The sequence below is a fragment of the Perognathus longimembris genome, chromosome 6 (genome assembly GCF_023159225.1).
Source record: "Perognathus longimembris pacificus isolate PPM17 chromosome 6, ASM2315922v1, whole genome shotgun sequence".
Taxonomy (NCBI): Eukaryota; Metazoa; Chordata; class Mammalia; order Rodentia; family Heteromyidae; genus Perognathus; species Perognathus longimembris.
The window spans coordinates 21,458,233-21,477,401 of NC_063166.1; the positions used below are offsets into that span (position 1 = coordinate 21,458,233).

Genomic DNA, 19,169 nt, shown 5'->3' on the forward strand with positions numbered 1-19,169 from the left:
AAAACAGAGTAGAGTTGAATTCTTAGTTACAACATACAAGAGAATTTTCTGGAGTTTAAAGAAAATCCAATGGCATTTACATGAAAGTTTGTCATTAAGATTTTAAAGCTAGTTGGGTGCCAGTGGCTAATCAGGAGCCTCGCGAGATCTGAGGATTGTGGTTCAAAGTCAGCATGGGCAGGAAAATCCATGAGACTCTTATCTCCAACTAACCACCAGGAAAGCAGAAGTGGCAGCATGGCTCAAGTGGTAGACACTAGCCTTGAGCTGAAGAGCTCAGGGATAGCACCTAAGCCCAGATTTCAAGCCCCACAACTAACCAAAAAAAAAAAAAAAAAATGGTAATGGGATCTTTCTTAAATATATATTTTGTTGTTATTGTAAAAGTGATGTACAGAGGGGTTGGAGTTACATAAGTCAGGTAATTAGTACATTTCTTTTTTAACAGTGTCATCCCTTCCTTTGCTCCCTCCCAGTTTTTCCCTCCTATTCCCATCCACAAATTATATAGTTCATTTTAGACGTCAGTGACATTCCAGATCCAGTATTTAAATAATAAAGCTCCAGTACAGTTATAAAAATTAGTCATCTGCAAGCAGCTAAAAAGCAAAATATGTAACTACAACTTAACTCATTCACACACATTATTACTCTGCCACCCATCTAGTTGCCCCTCCTGGACATTCCAGAAACTTGCTGTAAGCAGCAGTCAAGCCACAATACTCTCTTAGCCTGGGCAGACATCTATTTTTCCAAGATGTGTTCAATGTGTCAAAACTATTGCTGCTACTGACCTCTTGCTTTTGTTTTTATTGTTTTGCCTTTTCTTTTGCATGTAATTGAGAATTAAGGTAGGAAAATGCAAAAAGTTAATGGAATATTTGAAATGAGAATAGAAGAAAATTGTGATAGAAAAATATTTCGCCTATTTCACACTTTGGAAAAGGGATTAGAGGTGTTCATTTAGACAGAATAAGTACAGATTCAACATTATGGGGCTCATACATTTCTTGAGTTCTAGAGTAATAACAATACATATGTAATATGTATGTAATACATATGTAATAAAACTGTTGGCCTCCCAACGATAGCCAATTACTAAAGTGGGTACTACTACTAGCCAACATGATACACATGTTGTACACTATACAAGCTCACTTAAGTAATCTTCTATCACATAAGTCCTATGAAACACATATAAACAAAATAGTACTCTGTCTAGTTAATAGCTACAAAACTCTAAGTCTCACACATGTTACAAGTATTATTATATACCACAGTGTAAAACAAAACTATTGACCACTTAATTAAGACACTAGACTCTCTAGGACAATGATCTAGTACAGGTGTCTTGTTGACTTCACTGTAAATAGCTCAGCACCTGATAAATTATTCTATAAATGTGTTGAATAAATGAATAAGTAAATATCATCAAATGAATGTGATGAACAAAATAGACCACCAATCTTAATTAGGAGTGAATTACAACAGCAGGTTGTTCCTATCTGAATAAATCCATTCTTGCATAGCTGTTATTGCAAAGTTATGGAGACAACTAACAGATATGAGGAAAAAGAAGTGGAGGAAGGGAGCAGATAAAAAATTTCATTTCAGACAATTTATGTTTTCCTCCAGAGCAGTAACAAAACTTCATAGGAGAGGTATTTTACAAAGTAGAAAGCTTTTCCCCACAGCCATATTAGCTCACAATTAGTATTTACTATAGTTTAGCCTAAGAATCATAAAATTACTTTACGAAATTACAAAGTTACAGACATCATTTAAAAAGACCAAACCAGGGATCTTTAAAAAAATGTTTTAAATCCAGCTTCTGTAGTAGATTTATAGAAAAAGACATTCCTCAGGGACTATTTCATCAGATAAAGTAAATGAGGTCTTAACTACATGCACTATTGCCTTTTTAAAATGCCAAACAAAACATTCTGCTTTGTCAGGGTTAGAAAAAAATAAATAAAACAACTGGAACTACCATGCTGAGATTTATAAAAATAAAAGCAACGTGGTTTGAAAAATAAATATGAGATATATGTTATTCTTTTCAGGGAAAAACTGACAGACTGCCGTCCAATAACCACATATGTGTCCAATTCAACATAATTAAAGTTAGGCTCCACAAATTTAAGGAGATTGCCTCTCCTAATGGAGGCTGGAAAGTTAGTTTTCTTGAAGCAACAGGCAAATTAACAGATGGTGGCTCTCTGGGTACATCCATCACACCTACTATGTTCTTCCCTGTGCAGCTCATCTCCATGCAACTCAAGTAATGGCTAAAAAGAGAAAGTCATCTACCTCTGAATTAACTGACTTAGGAGTCCTATCCTTTAAAAAGCATTGTGAGAACTTCAAATTCCACTCCACTGGATAAATAAAATGCATCTAAAGAAGATCCTATCACAATTCAGTGGGAAAACAATGCAGCAGGAAGCTGGGAATATGGCTTAGAATGAAGCCCTGGGTTCGATTCCTCAGCACCATATAAACAGAAAAAGCCAGAAATGTCACTGTGGCTTAAGTGGTACAGTGAGCAAAAGGACGCCAGAAACAGTGCTCTAGCCCTGAGTTCAAGCCCCAAGACTGGTTAAAAAAAAAAAAAACACACAAAAAAACGAAGCAGGAATTGTCCTCGCCCACCCCAATGTGACTACTTTATCAGACTATACTTATTGTAAAACTCCAGTGCCTACAGCACCTTGCTCAGACTTGCTATTCTCTAAATTAACCTCAAACTTTACCTCTAACTGGATTTTAATAAACTAAACTACAGTACCAATCCAAAAACAGAAAATAAGACTAGAAACTACAAATATTGCGGTTTACCCAAGAAAGTTGGTCAGATGATGTGGTCCTAGTCATAACTCTATCACTTACTAGATTTCAGCTCTTAAGAGAGTTATCTATTTAAGCCTCAGGTTTGTTTTCACAGGTTGACATGGTAATATATTTAATAATATATTGAAAAAATACTACATGCTAGCCATCATGCAAGTGACTTTATTTCCATTCTCATAGTACTGTACAGATGAAGAAATTCAAAATGATAAAGGGTTGAATACCTCAGACTGTGTCACAGAGCAAATGATGAAGCAATGATGATAGAGTCTGAAACCAAGCTATCAAAAGCTTCTTTGGGAGTAAAGGTAGGTTTTGAGACAGGGTCTTTCTATGTAGACTGGGCTCACCTTGAACTTTGAATCCTCTTGCCTCAGCCTTCTGAGTGCTGGGAATGGAAGTGTATATTCACCACACATATTCTCTTTTTTTTTTTTTTTTTTTTTTTTTTTTGCCAGTCCTGGGCCTTGGACTCAGGGCCTGAGCACTGTCCCTGGCTTCCTTTTGCTCAAGGCTAGCATTCTGCCACTTGAGCCACAGCGCCACTTCTGGCCATTTTTTCTGTATATGTGGTGCTGGGGAATCGAACCCAGGGCCTCATGTATACGAGGCAAGCTCTCTTGCCACTAGGCCATATCCCCAGCCCCTCACCACACATATTCTCAAGCTTCTTTCTATCCTTTCTCCCACTGTTCTCTTATATCAACATTGACCCACTCTTTCCCGATGCAAAACATGGCTTTCACAGTTCAATACCACTGTGCATGGATGTAGTGGTGTTTTTTGGGAACTGTGTTAAGCTGCCTTTGAAAAGTCATCTATGAGATAAATTGTAAGACACACCTTAAATATAGCTTTCCATGGAGGCCCTCTATAACTCATCTAGACAATCCATCATGATCCTAAGATAACTTTGTTCATACAATGCTGTACTTACAAAGTTCCTTTCTATCTTAATTGTTTGCCTCGCACCACTCCCTGTTTCTGTAAAAGTCTCCAGGGCAGAGAAAAACTAAAGTCACCTTCTATCTTTAGCACATAGTAAATGTTCACATACATTTGAAGAAATGAAATGAACAATGTTGAACAAAAGTCTAGATGCAGAGCTCTTTGGTTTTCTTCAAGACCAAATATTAAGGACTTTTTATGTATGAAAGCAAGCTGATTATCAAATTACAAGCACAGAAAAACATTCAAACTATAAAAACATCTCTGTGTTGTTATAGTAATATATAACCATATATAAATATAGTAATATATAACAAAGTGTTAAGCATTATTTTTCATTCAGATTAAGGTTCCTTATCATAGTTTATTTAGATCTTAACATGTTTATTTTTTCTTTTTTGTTCAAAATCAGTTACTCTTTCCTCTATGTAGTTGCACTAAATAGAGAAGTTAAAAGCAAGATGCTTCCTTTAATCAAAATGATCTTTTAAAAAAAATCAGCCACTCCTCTATGCCAATGACTGAAAAAACTATATATCCAAATCAAAGTTTACATTTTACATTAAATAATGGTGAGGGAAGAATTTATCAGCTATAACATTAGATCCCCTTCATATCCTGTGTATGCACTGTTAGCTGAGTCACTCACTTTAAAGATATTTGTGCAACCAGCATTTTGCATTCTGAAACTCATGAGTAATTTCTTTACAGGCATGAGGCGGTAGGGCCATCCACTGTTCCATGAGCCATAGCTTTATAATCCACTAAAAAAAAAAAATTAACACTTCATTTGTATAATATGAAAGTAATTTTACGGTATTTTAGAAGACACTGAAGACATAAAAAACAGCTGCAAGTTTCAGGACCAAGAGGATTTAAATTACAAGGAACTTTACATTAGAGTAGTAGTACACGCATAATAATCCCAGCAATTGGGAAGCAGAGGCAACAGGATTGAAAGTTTAAGTCTAGCCTGGGTGACAGTAAGTTCTAAGCCAACCTGAGCTACATGAAGAGATTTTACCTCAACACTCAAAAGAGCAAAAGTGCTGATTAAGTTCAAAACTGCCATAAATGTTTCAGCTTCATATATTTAAATTTTTCAATACACGTTTCACTTATCCATATAGGGACACACCAAGATTCTTATTTCCAATATTTATAAACTAGTATTTGTGTTGAATGCATAAGAATAAATTATAAGGCACTGTAGCAAATGCTAAACCACCTAAAACTTTTCTAAGATCTTGCTGTTAATTTCAGTATTTCCCACAGGCCAGTGATCAAGACTGGAAGATACAGAACTGATCCACAGAACAGACTAGCATACACTGGCCTAGACCTTGAAAATATGACTGTGGTGGGGTCCTGACCTCCACTAGGCAGAGGACTCTGGTTACCTGGGTCCGTGCTATCTATGGTATCTGCATTGTCTCTCACCTGCCCAAGTGAACCTTTCGTGAAAAGTAGGATTTAATTACTTACAAAGACAGAAAATGAATACTTCACCACACTTACAAAACCAGCAGAACTGTGCCTACTTCTTACTGCAGATTTTGAACAGGGAATTGCTTTCATTATAACCTGGAAGATGAGTTAGAGTGAAGTAACAATTTCCCATTGGTAATTACTATTGTATACTCTTAAAAACCCTAAACAACTAAGAATTAGATATGATATAATTGGTTCAGGTTAAACTTACAACCATCACCACCACAATTCTGACCCATAATATTTTATATAATTGTGAATGATTGTGTGAATTAATTTTGGAAGTGATTCATCTTCAGATATTGCCTCTTGAACAAAGATGTCATGATCTTCAAAGAAGTATCTCAGAACTAAGGCTGAAGGAGCTACCATCAACTGAGGAAATTCAGAACAGAGTTCTTATTCACATAACCAGTCTATTTTAGCAACCAGCTAGCATGGACTACATAAAAATAAGAATATTCTTAGTTATTGACACAATGCTGAGATACGAAGTAAGGATGCAATAATAAGATAGCATTGTATGCATAGACACCCTTTCAAAAATCATTAAAAAGATTCGCACAATTGTAAGTGTAACACCACATATATTCAAACTGCTATCCTATCTCTTAAGAACCTTATTCAAGTTTAAAAATAACGTTTCTAATTAAACCTCAAAAGCATCTTTTCTATAAAGCATAACTTTCTGAAAGGCAAAATTTGCACATGTACTGATGATAAATGCATGTGTATGAGGAGAGAGGTCAAGGAGAAAAAGCTGCTGTCCTGCACTGCTGTGGCTGCATGCTGTGGAAGGACAGTAAGAGGGCATATGAGTATCTAACAACTTAAATTCACAGGGCTAGAGGCCTACATTCCAGGAATGGAACCTTATCTCTGGAAAGACCGATGGGCAGGAGCCAAAAGCATTTGTCCAAATACAGTCTGAGGTCCTAATGCTCCCAGTAGCTGCACATAACAGACTGATAATTGTGTTTTAATTATTTCAAGTCTAAGGTAGTTACCTGTTGACTGGAGAAATGTGTGTCCATCTTGGCACTACTATGATGTCTAACCCACATCTGGTAATTGGATAAACACATAATAATTACATTTTCATACATATTGAAACTGTACCTATTTAATAACTTTCAAGTTTGGAGCATTAGAACCAGAAAAACTAGCAAATGTCATTTATAGCAATTCTATTTCCCTAAAAGCAATTCCACTTAAGTTTGGTAATGTGTATGCACAATCATTCATTCATTTGTTTGTTCATTCAAATGTTTATAGAGGCTACATATCCAGGACTGGAAATGAAAGTGGTAAGTTGTAGACATTCCAGAAAACAGAAGCACCTGAGGAAACTTTCCTGGAGCTAAGATATTACAGGAGGGCAAAGTACCAGACATATTTTTAAAACGATAACAAATACAAGTATGTAATCTCACAGAAAATTAAATTCCCCTAAAAGGTCCCTGTATGCCATCATTTTATATATGACTGATGGCAAATAACAAGAAAGGCAAGATAAATGTTAAAAGAGAGAATATCAGTAAAGTATTACAGAACTATGCAGTATTTTCAAAGATGCGTTAAACCTGGGAAGGATTTCAAATCTTCAAACGAGGTAAAATCTGATAGGAGTATCTAAAAAGTGATATAACTTCCATCAAAACTACGAAAAGCAGCATTCAACTGTTGGCTTTGGGAAATGAAAACTGCCAAGGGACTGTCAAACTATCAGCTTTAATAGTAACAGAAAGGAAAATAAACTCAATTTTCCTTAGTTTCCAATGTCCAGCTTTTAGCTTTTTGACTTAAGTATCACCATCTACCCTGCTCCATATTCCATTCCCACTGCTAAGAATAATAATAATAGTAAGTAAGTGCATCACATCCATGGATCCCCTGACAAGAACTGAGCTTTTCCCCCCTCACCTCTTGTTGCCCCTAAAAGCTAGTGGCTCCTTATTATGGTGACCACAGCACCTAGGGGGCACTTTTTGTTTTTCCAACTCTACATAAATACCCTCAAATATCCTATCCAGTAGCACTTCAAAACTATGACCTCACCCTGCTAATCTAATAAGAAGAATGAAATCTTCTGTCATGAGCATTCATTGCCTATCTCCACCAAGGAAACTCAATTTCTACTCAAATATTTAATTAGAATGTCACATGTTAGATACAGCTTCTGATGTTCAGAATCAGGCAGACTAGTATGTTACCATCAAAAAACAAAAAACAACAACAACAAAACGCAGAAAGGATGCAGACAGTAGGTGGGCGGGGGGAGGAAAGAAGGAGAGATAGAAACTGAAAAATCCAAGTGGGGAGTATTGTGATGGAAAACCAGCCCTGTCTTCCAGCAATGTCATTAAAAAGAGGTGTGGCTGCATTAGATAAAGGGTGAATGTCCACACTTCACTTTGCCTGATAGCATGAAGGAACCAATCAGCTTTCTCCAATAGGAGTCACTCAAGACCTAAATGGAAAAAAAGAACTGGAAAGTTTCTCACTCTTGCACTGAACTCCTGTCTCTTTGGAACGCAGATGTTCTCCTTCCTTTCCAAGGTTTATATTTCCATCTGTGTTCATGTCCTTTTAAAGAGTTTCTTCTGCCAATCAATTCCTACCCCTTGCCCCTTTGCTTTTGAACAGCTTATAATAAAATAAAAAAATAAATCCTTACTATTCTCTAAGGTCTAGCACTCTTCTTTTATGATTGAATTCCTTAAAAATGCAATCCCACATAGCCAAACTTAACTGATTTCTAGCTTAGCTTCTCATTTTTTCTAATCTATGGAAATAGCTAACCTATCCCAGTATTATTTTCCCATACATTCAAAAGCCTGAAATTATGCCTGTCATTCTATATTCTTAACCTTTCCCTAATTCTTATGTCTCAGATGACTTCTGTGCCACCTCTTGCTCTCTATAGACAGGTACCAACCACTTGCCTTCAGTGCCCTCATCAGCTCCCACTCCTCCCAATGAAGCTACTTTTTTTTTTACCTATTTTCTTATCTCCACTCTCTCTTCAGAACTTCCAAGCTCATGGTTAGAAATAAATCCACTATTACTGTATATGATTTTGGTAGACTGGATATTGTATGTATGCTTACCTGAACTAGGGAACGGAAGGAAAAATAAGGGAGGGTATAACAAATACAACAAGAAATGTACTCACTACCTTATTATGTAACTGTACTCCCTCTGTACATCATCTTGTCAATAAAATTTAATTTAAAAAAAAAGAAAGAAAGAACTCCACTAAAGCATGCCAAACTCCATGTTCTTAACTAATGCAGTTCTGCTATCATTGTTTTGATGTCCCAAACTATCCTCAGATGCTCTTTCACTGCTTGCTGGGTTGCCACGATGGCCTCCTCTATGCTCTCCTTAGATCTATCTTCCCATACCATACCACATTACAACCTAGTTTCAGGATAATCTTCTCAGTGAGTAACCATGAAAATGTTGCATATCTGCCCCAGTCTTCAGTGGCTCTTCCCGTCCAACTGAATTAACTACGGTCCTTCACCTTGCAGCAATTTGATTCTTCACAGTAAATATAACATTTCTCACTTTCCTATGTATGCTGGCAACTCCAAACAAATGGACTAAGATGTTGTTGCACATAGATAACTTGCCTGGGTCCATCCATGCCTTTTCTTCATATATACATAGATTTAGATACAGGTATTCTTCCCTATAATTTTTTCTTCATGCTTCCTGCAGTAGGAGGGTAATAGTCCTCTAAAAATGTTCACATCCTAACCATTAGAACTTTGCATGGCAAAGGGGAATTAAAGCTGTAGAAGAAATTAGGGTTGCTAATTGGCTGACATTAAAATCAAGAGACTATCCTGAATTATCCCAATGGGCTCAAAGTAATCACCTGAGGAAATAGGACTATAGAAGATAAAAAAGGATGTACAACATTGCTGCCTAGGGAGCCATGAGCACAAGGAACATGGATGCCCACCAGATGCTGAGACAGCAAGGAAACTGAGTCTCCCCAGAGCCTCCAAAACAGACCTGCAAACACCAATTGTAACACAGACTTAGGACCTCCAGAACCACAATAAATTAGTATCATTTTAAGCCACCAAGTTTGTGCAAATTTCTTATTGGGCACAGCTGAATCATATGCCACTGCATATGTAATTATTCAAATATTAGCTACCTTCAGGGTCCATTTCAGATATCACTATATAATGTAAAAATTATTCATCTCCCATGGCCCTCTGTGCGATAGATACAAATCATCTCCTCCGAACCCACAAACCTATCTGGGGAAGTTGAGAAGTAAGTCATTGTCTTAGTCACTTCCTAAATGCATGACTGTGTGAAATTACTTAAACATCTTATTGCCTTAGCTTTCTCATCTATTAAAAAAAAAGTCTCTTAAGATTGTAAGGATTAAATATCGGAGACAACATAACTAAGAACATGTCTATCACATATTAAGCATTCAATAATATAAAACATCAGTAATTATCATCAATTTTAATCCTCACCTTTTTCAGTCATGTTAGTACATCTATCTTTTCACCATGTACTGTTTAAGCACATACTTATTCATGCTAATTTCATTTACAAACATCCTTGGCCACATGGGAGACAGGGTAGAAATATAGCAATATCAGACAAGTGACTGCTAACCTCAAAAAGCTCACCTGAGAAAACAAGCAGAGTACTGAAAACTGGACCAAAAATCAATGTAAAGTAAGTATTTCTAAATTCAATTTACCAAGTAGAGAGAAAGAGATCAATCAGTGAATAAAAACTTAAGGGAATATATAAAGAGAAAAGATAATGCTTAAAAATAAAAGGTAGCTTTACAACCATTTTTCAGTATTCTTTTAAAATATTAAAACACTACAAGCAGAACCATAATAAAAACCTGTGATTAAAACAAAACTCCACCCCCCCCAACCGACCAGAATTAGATTTACCATGATCTGAACTTTTTAACCTCAACCTTGGTTAAAGCAATTTATATTCCTTTTGCATTTCTGAGTAAGGAAGCCTAACAACTCTGTGGGGTAAAGTGGTAACTTTAAGAAGATAGTAATATATTTAGTAAAACATTTTTACTAACAGACCCTCTTTCTAAAGAATTAAGAAGAAAGTAAAAAATTTGTAACTCCATGTTTAATTGAAATGTAACAAAACATTGAAAAGTGTAATGCCTTTTTTAATATTAAAAATTATGAGCCTATTTTTAATATTTTAAAGGAAATGATCTTGGTGAGGTTCAGCAGTTTTAAAGAACTAAAAATTTAAATTAAAAAAAGAAATCCAAAGATGTCCTAAAATAATACTATGGATAAAATCTGTGGGGGCATTTTTCATCCAAGAGCAAATGATCTGGCCACAATTGATTCAGAAAAATTAGAAATTTAAATCTCAGTTTGAGATAATATGGATTGAACTATCTTAAGAGCAAAAGTATATTTGCTTATTTACTTATAAAAGCTCAATTGACATCATCCAATAAACTTCAATATTTTGTAATGTAGTCTCCTTTGAAGGAACAGTAACTCCATGGGAAGAGAAATGAAGATAGTACATGTGAAAAATTTTCAAGTTTTAGTTACATAAAAGAAATATTTTAAAATCTAAAGTTTTAACTATTTAGAAAATAATCTTAAGTGCAGCAACAAAAATAGTAATGAGCTGGGCACCAGTGTACTGCTCACACCTGTAATCCTAACTACTCAGAGACTGAGATCTGAGGATCTCAGTTCAAAGCCAGCCCAGGAGGGAAAGACATAAGACTCTTATCTCCAATTAACCACCAGAAAACTAGAAGTGGTGCTGTGGCTCAAACTGGTAGAGCACTAGCCTTGAGCTGAAGAACTCAGGAACAGTGCTCAGGCCCAGAGTTCATGCCCTATGACTGACAATCAATCAATCAATAAAAAACAAGGGCTGAGAAAGGGGCCTGGTGGTAGAATGTTTGCCTCCAGTTTAATGGAAGATGTATGGATGGGGCTAACAAAGCTCAGTAAGAAAGTACTTTAATGGAAGATGTAAATTGTACAATATGGCAAGTACCATAATCAGGGTAATGGAATGTTGTGGATGCATAGTAGAGGGTGGGAAGGACTTAGCCCTGTAATGGAGGGAAAACAAACAGCCCCTCATATGAAGGACTGGACCAAATAACTGAATACTGAAAGAATACCAGTAAGGTGAGCAGGGGAAGAATGGAAGTACCCAGTAAAACCTGCCACATACTGAGACCAACTGTCAAAACGGAAAACAGGGGCTGGGGATATAGCCTAGTGGCAAGAGTGCCTGCCTCGGATACACGAGGCCCTAGGTTCGATTCCCCAGCACCACATATACAAAAAACGGCCAGAAGCGGCGCTGTGGCTCAAGTGGCAGAGTGCTAGCCTTGAGCAGGAAGAAGCCAGGGACAGTGCTCAGGCCCTGAGTCCAAGGCCCAGGACTGGCCAAAAAAAAAAAAAAAACCGGAAAACAATTCAGACGTTGATTATCTCAAGTAATTCAGGATAAGTGGTTACTAGAGTATAACTCAGGCAGTAGAAAAATAAAATTCACTATGACTCAAAAAGTTAAAATAGGTTCAAAGGAGGGACAAATTTTTCTTGAAAAGATCAAATGGACCTTGAACTAATAGGGTTTGACAGACCCTGAAATAGTAACATATTTAAAAGAATACATCTATTCAGAAGGGACTGATCAGCATTGCGCATGCAAAAACAACACAAACAAAAAGATACACTGGAAGAATTATGACTTTGCCTCTCTCTAGACACTTATTCGGGAGAAAGTATACTTAAGCTTGGCCAGAAAATTTCAAGAATTATTGTCCAGTCACTGTTCATAGAGAATTTAACAAAATCATATTCAACTTACAAATTACATATCTTAATCATTCATTCATCCAGTAAATACTTAATAAATCTCACTGAGGTATTCAAGTCAAGTGAAAGCTACATATCTCACTGCCTCTGTCTTAATTTCTAATTTCTGAACTTAGTGAGACTAAGTTTCTGAATCTTTAATACCAAAAGGCAGAGGTTGGTCCACAACACATTACCACACCAATTGGATGGTTACAAGGATTGGGGGGTGGGGGGGAGGGTTGGGAAAAGCAAACAAAAACAGAAAAAATAACCCTAGTATGTTTTCCAACCTTCGCTGGTCTTTGGCAGCAATGTGAAGAATGAACCAAAAGATGTTGAGAGAAAGAATGACCAGTGACAAATATGATGGCCAATGGGCAGCAGGAAATGCAGACAGCAACTGGCTCAGAGAGAGAAAGGCAAGCAGTAGAAAGGGTGAGTCGACAAGCTATCAACAGGAAATAATATGCAGAAAAAGAGGACAAAAGAAAGGCAAAGTCAAAAATTGCTGACTAGCTTAATCAGTAGGCACAGGAGGCATCTCTCTAGGTGTTCCTCATACTTTAAGGAATAGAAAGCTCTTTTATATAGTCATCTGGGGAAATAAATTAAAGGAACAAAATTCCACAACTGCAAAAAAATATGAATGAGTAGCAAATTCTAATTGGGAAGGACTGTATACTAAGATGTAGAAAATAAAAACAATATCATAAGCCCTTTTTTTCTAGTTCAGAGCACATAAGAAAAGCACTTTTAAATATACACTAGAGGAATACATGGTCCATATTTTGGGCAACATTTATCACAGCCCTCCTGAAAAGTGTCATATACAATGTGCCAATAGTCGTCTTATAATCTATTTTTAAGCAAAGGATATTAGCTGGAAATCCATAGTTTTTACCAGAAATGAGAAAAACTACCAATGAAAGATATAAAATCCCACAACAAATTATATTATACAACTAAGTATAATTTGCAGACAAGAGATGTTTCAGGAGAAACTATTCCATAAATGTTGAGCTTTGCCTGATTCATCTATCATAAGAAAACGTTCAACTACTTTTTGTTACCACACACAGAAAGAAAAAAGCCCATATGCATGGAGGATGCCAAATATTTTATGTGCAAATTTGAGAAAAGCTTACCCAGTGTTGATGGAAATGATTTCTATCAGTGGATTCTTCCTAATCTTTGGCAAATCCAATCGTGCTCCCCCCAACCGCTTTCCATTATCCTTCTTCTGGCCCAGTAGTCTCACAGAGTGACCTTCAAATCAAGCACATAAATAACATTAATATGACTCACACCACTCCATTTTAATCTACTGCTTGCAGCAAATGTGTTAACGTTTGCATTTAACTTCTTTTATGAGAGGAAAGAAAAACTCCAGAAGCATGAACTATAGAAGACAAGGTTGATAAACTGATCTTCATTCAAGTGAAAGGCATTTACTTCTCAAAAGGCACATCTACAGAAGATGTGGTCATTTAATGTTACTGGAATTTTTTTTCTTCTGCCATTTCAAAACCTGGACTAAGGCTCCACTAATGAGTACTTCACTGTTATTTTAGTTAGTTTTATTTTTCTTTACAATGTTTATCTTTCTGTGTTCAAGTCACTGTCCGTGATCTTAAAATAATAATAATAACAAAAACAATAAAATTTCAATTAGATCTTTGAGCTGTCTGTCTTGTAAACCCAACACGTTGGGTCACAAGCCTCATGACTGCTTCTTTTTTTGAGAAAATAACTACACTTAGTTTCTTGGCACTTAACAGTAAATACTGTTTTAGATACATTTGCGATATAGGAAATCTCAATTTCCATTTCCCTGCAAATGTTGTTTTGTGTAATAACTTATCAATGAAGCCTGTCCTCTCCACAGTGAATGACAATTGATAGACCTGCTTAAGTTTTTTGCTTTCAAACATGACTTTCTAGGGGGACAATTCTGTGTAGGCATAGTATTTTTTTTATCAGTGTAAAAACTGATCACACATTTAAAAAAATATTTTGAGGTGGTAAGATTCCTGCTATCAAATAATAGATATATGTATGAGCTAGGGAGGGAAATGTTAGGGCAATTTTCAAGTTGGTCTCTCCTTTCACATTCTCCTGGGTTCCCCTTTGTCTTCCCTAAACTGTTTGAGTAACTGCACTGCAGGCTCCACCAAGCAGTGGTTTGATCACATTTCAGTTTCTGCTCTCCATATGGACGAATTCTTAGGTTTTCTCATCCTAGAATTCAATGTTAAATCCCTTGCTAGTTTACTTGTCCTTTGTTTACACAAACAGAACAATCTTCCAGGAATGCCACAGATCCCTGTCACTTGCCATCAAAATCTCTGCTCTAACAGTTATCCACATCAACATGAACCATCTTGGCAGTAGCTGCGATGCTTCTGGTTTCAGACCGCTTCATTCTGTTAGACATGGAAATGAAAGCAGCCACAGCACTAACACTACACATTCACATCATTCTTAAGCAAAGTTCAGTTGCATTCACAAATACTTCTCAAATTGTTAAGTGAAGGTGTAATTTCCTTTTGACTATCTGTCCAATTTTATGATTGCTTTCCTAGAGTATAGTCTATTCACCTCCACTCACAATCATGACAAAGGCAAAAAAAGCGCAACAATTTAAAAGTAATCACTTAAAAAAACTACAAATGCATAATGAGTACAGATTCTAAGCAACTTTACACGTGTTTCATCACCCCTTGTTCCATAAAGCTATATTGCTTATACATCTCCTAGACAACTATTCAAGACCAGAAGTAATAAAAACCATCATCCATAGCCTTTTAGCACTAACTGCTTGAACATTCATTCATTTAGTCTGAAATTTTCTAGTTTGATATAAAAGCAAAGCAAAGGTCAAACAAGTACTTGATAAAGTAAATGCCACAGATTTTCAAAATAAGTTGACCTCTCCAATCAAAAGTCCATTTGATGAAGAGTTGAGAAAGATTGGCATGATAACATAATAGTTTTCTGAAACATACCAAAAGTTCAGTAATGACTATGCAAAGGCATGCTATTTTCATACTAGCATGATACAAATTTCATTACATCCTGCTGAGATTCCAGTAATATGCTGCCTGCACTAATAACATTTGATAAATTATTCATCTTCACTATCTACATGCAAATAAAGGAACATATCTGGGCCTGATGATATAATGAATTATTTTCAAATCCAATTATTCATTAAAAAGCAGCAGACTTAACAATAGTCTAGGGTTGTTTTTGCTTCAATTAAAATACATTAATGACAAAGTAGGAAATAACATAAAAGTTACTTGTTATATATGATCAAATTCAAAAGAAAGGAAATTCATCCATACAACAATTTTCCTTTTTCTTGGGGCTTTAACTCAGAGCCTGGATGCTGCCTTTGAGATACTGTGCTCAAGGCTAGTCTTCTATCACTTGAGCCACTGCTTCACCTTGGGCTTTTTGCTCACTAACTGAAAATAAGAGTCTCACAGAAATTCCTGCCCAGACTGGCTTCAAACCATGATGCTCACATCTCAGCCTCCTGAGTAGTTTGAATTACAAGTGTGAGCCACCAGGGCTTGGCCTACAATTATTTCTTTTTAATGGACTAGTGAAACAAAATGGGTAGTTTGGACTATGTCATTTCTTATTTCAAATGGAGTTTCTATTTCAAACTAATTCCTTAAATCTAAAGTCTGCAGGGTAAGAATCACTTATTATGAATAATCACTTATTTTATGTACAGCTATCATTATAAATAAAATATAAATGGCATAAAATAAATTGGAATTTGATACAATAAAAACTAAACTAAAGGAGATATATAAAGAAGGCAAATCTATGGAGGAAGAAGAAGAAACAAGGGCTCAAGACCAGAGAGATATGCAAAGGGAGTTGAAATGAGGAAAGAAAAGGAATTAGAGAAGCAGATCTATCCTGAAAATAAATATATTGAGCCTACCTCAAAGCAAAGAGCACAGATGCAAACTCATATGAACATACTATACTATCACAGTGATGGGAAAGAATGAATGTTCAGGGAGTACTCATTTATTTGTGAATTCTACCATTCTTCTGGTTGAAGTTGAAGGAAAGAGAAAAAAGAAGACAGAAGGAACAGTAAAGTTTAAGAGAAAGGGAGAGTGAAAATATCCATTTTTACATAAAACCATGTTAATAAGAAAATAAAGGAGGATTCATTAATAGAAACAGATGGGAAGCATAATACTCAGTGGGATAGCATCAGCTGATAAGAATGTGAGACCACTGAGCAGGCAGTGATAGAGATGTAAGGTGATTAAAATAGAGATGTGTGATTTTAATGGAAGGATGAAGCAGAACTCTGGCTTTCTATGTAGAATGGGACACAAAAAGCATTGTTTCTGAGAGCTTTCATCTTTTTCTTCAAGTGGAAATTCACATTTCATTCCTCTGAACAATGGTCAAATGTGACTCCAATTGGTTTAATAACTGTCTTTTAAAAACACTGTTTTGTTACATATCAGTGTCACATAAAAGCCAACTTGTTAAAACAAAATTCAATTTTAAGCTTTAAAAGCTTTCAGTACTTGTAAGTTAGCTACAAACCTTGATTCCATTATGGTATTTACATTTGATCAAATACACTTCAGGTGTCACTAAACTTTATCATCTAAAATTATATACTAAAAAAAATATTTTATTTATTTTTAAATTTTTATCATACAGGTGATGTACAGAGGCATTACAATTACAGTAAGTCTTACAGTGGAAAAAATGCAGCTTACACAATAAATTTCATCAAAACAATGCAAATAAAATTTTCCTTTAGAAGTTAATTTTTCCAAGAAAAAAAAAATTCTCTTGTAATTAGAGTATACCTCCAAAACTATAACAAAACTGATGGTTTTAAATATTACTTTTGGCTCTATATTTAAAACATGCTTTTTAATCACATAGCATAATAAATCACCTTTTTTCACCTTCGATATTACAAGATTCCAACCTATTCACAGCGATTAAACACTATAATCTTAGATAGAAGTCTTAGCTTCACTGTGTCTTCTTTTCCTTAGCTGTAAAATAAGCTAAAGCCAGGAAGTGGTGACTCACGCTTGTAATCCTAGCTTCAGACAAGGCTGAGATCTGAGGATCACAGGTCAAAGCCACCCCGGGAAGGAACACCTATGAAATTCTTATTTCAAATCAGACACCAGAAAAGCTGGAAGTAGAGCCGAGACTCAAATAGAGTATTAAACTTGAGCACAAAAAGCTCATGGACAGCGCCTAGGCCTGAGTTCAAGTCTCAAGTCTGCCCCCTCCAAAAAAAAAGCTCAAGCATAGTGTCCAGGCTCTGTTCAAGCCCCAGGACTAGTCTACTCACATGTGTGTACACACGCACACACACAAACACACACACACACATTAAACTAAAAATTTTCTACCAGGAAATGGGCAGTTGAAAGGGGTGGGGCCAAGGGAAAAGGAGTTAATGAAGGAAAAGGAGATAATGAAGGAAAAGGAGAAGAGGGGAAAATGCAGTGAATAATTCAACATATATCCTACAATATTAAGAAGACAGGAAGGGGTAAGTAGGCCAGGGATGAGTGAAAATGTTCAAAAGGGTGACAGTTGATCAAGATGATGCACTGTGGGCTGGGGATATGGCCTAGTGGCGAGAGAGCTTGCCTCGTATACATGAGGCCCTGGGTTCGATTCCCCAGCACCACATATACAGAAAATGGCCAGAAGGGGCGCTGTGGCTCAAGTGGCAGAGTGCTAGCCTTGAGCAAAAAGAAGCCAGGGACAGTGCTCAGGCCCTGAGTCCAAGGCCCAGGACTGGCAAAAAAAAAAAAAAAAGATGATGCACTGTCTTCATAAACGGCTTCGTTAAATGGCAACTCATTTATACAACTGCTTAAAAATAAAAACATTTACAATAAAAACCTGTTTATATAATTCAATATTGTATATGCATTCCTAAATTCATCATACTATGTGGGAAAAGATCTATGTGGGAAAAACCCAAGCATTATATTTATATGTACAGTAATTTCTATACTAGTTGAATTCAGTATTTGTCTGAGGATCTTCAAGGGCCAAAATCTTTCCTAAACCCTACCTACAGTGCAAACTATACTAACACTATGAGAGAGAAGGGGAAATAACTCCCTCATACACAGAAGGCAGGCCAGCTTGCCCTCATTTGAGAAATCCATTTATATTGGTCTTATCATTGGTAATTTACAGAAAGCCAAGAACCAGACCTAGAACAGGTATATATTAACTGAATGATAGAAACATGACAGTCTATGAAACTATACACATACTTACTAATTTATGTTTGTAGCTCCTCTGCTTCTTACAGGCTCTAGTGGGTAGTGTTTATGAGCTTGATTATATCACTCATATTACAAAAACACCAACCCTCTGGCAAGATGGACTCTTATTGTTTACAGTTTCTCCTTTTAATTTCTTTTCCTTCTACATCTCCATAGAAAAGCCAGAGTCTCCTTCAAAACTTTGTTCAACTCAGCTAATTTTAAAGGCCATTCATTGTTTTCTGAATATGTGACCACCTACCTCACCAGCACCAGAGTGCTCATTGCCAAGTTGTCATGATCTCTTGCTGACTGTTCTTACTTTATACAACTTAGGATCTATTAAGACCACACTGAAAGACTTGGCCAAACCCTAAGCTCAGGTCAGCCTGCTGGAAAACTTCCTAGGAAAGCAATCAAACACGATGCTGGGGGGAGGGAAAAGGAGCACTTTGGTAGAAAATTCAAGTCACCAAAAATAAAAGAATAAATGTACCACAGATATTCATTCGTACTTGATTAGAACAATTTAAATAATATCACTGAATATTAGAAGTTCTCCCACCATTTCATCTGCTTTTCTACAAAACATCCATACTTATCATTGGATATACACTTAGCCAACCTTTTCAACAACTAAATTACAAAGGAAAACAAAATTACAGTCCCAAGTTTCCATTTATCTATCCCATTGTTGTAATTCCTCATATAC

General features: G+C 36.1%; 1 protein-coding gene across 3 annotated transcripts in view; it reads right to left on the reverse strand.

Moving 5' to 3' along the window:
- The window catches only part of Cdkal1 (CDK5 regulatory subunit associated protein 1 like 1), a 533,240-nt gene that overhangs the window by 352,156 nt on the left and 161,915 nt on the right, over positions 1-19,169 (reverse strand). For all 3 annotated transcript variants that reach the window (XM_048348394.1, XM_048348392.1, XM_048348393.1), the window contains exon 8: positions 13,304-13,424. In XM_048348394.1, coding sequence (XP_048204351.1) covers positions 13,304-13,424 — 121 coding nt within the window. The remainder of the gene's footprint in view (positions 1-13,303; positions 13,425-19,169) is intronic.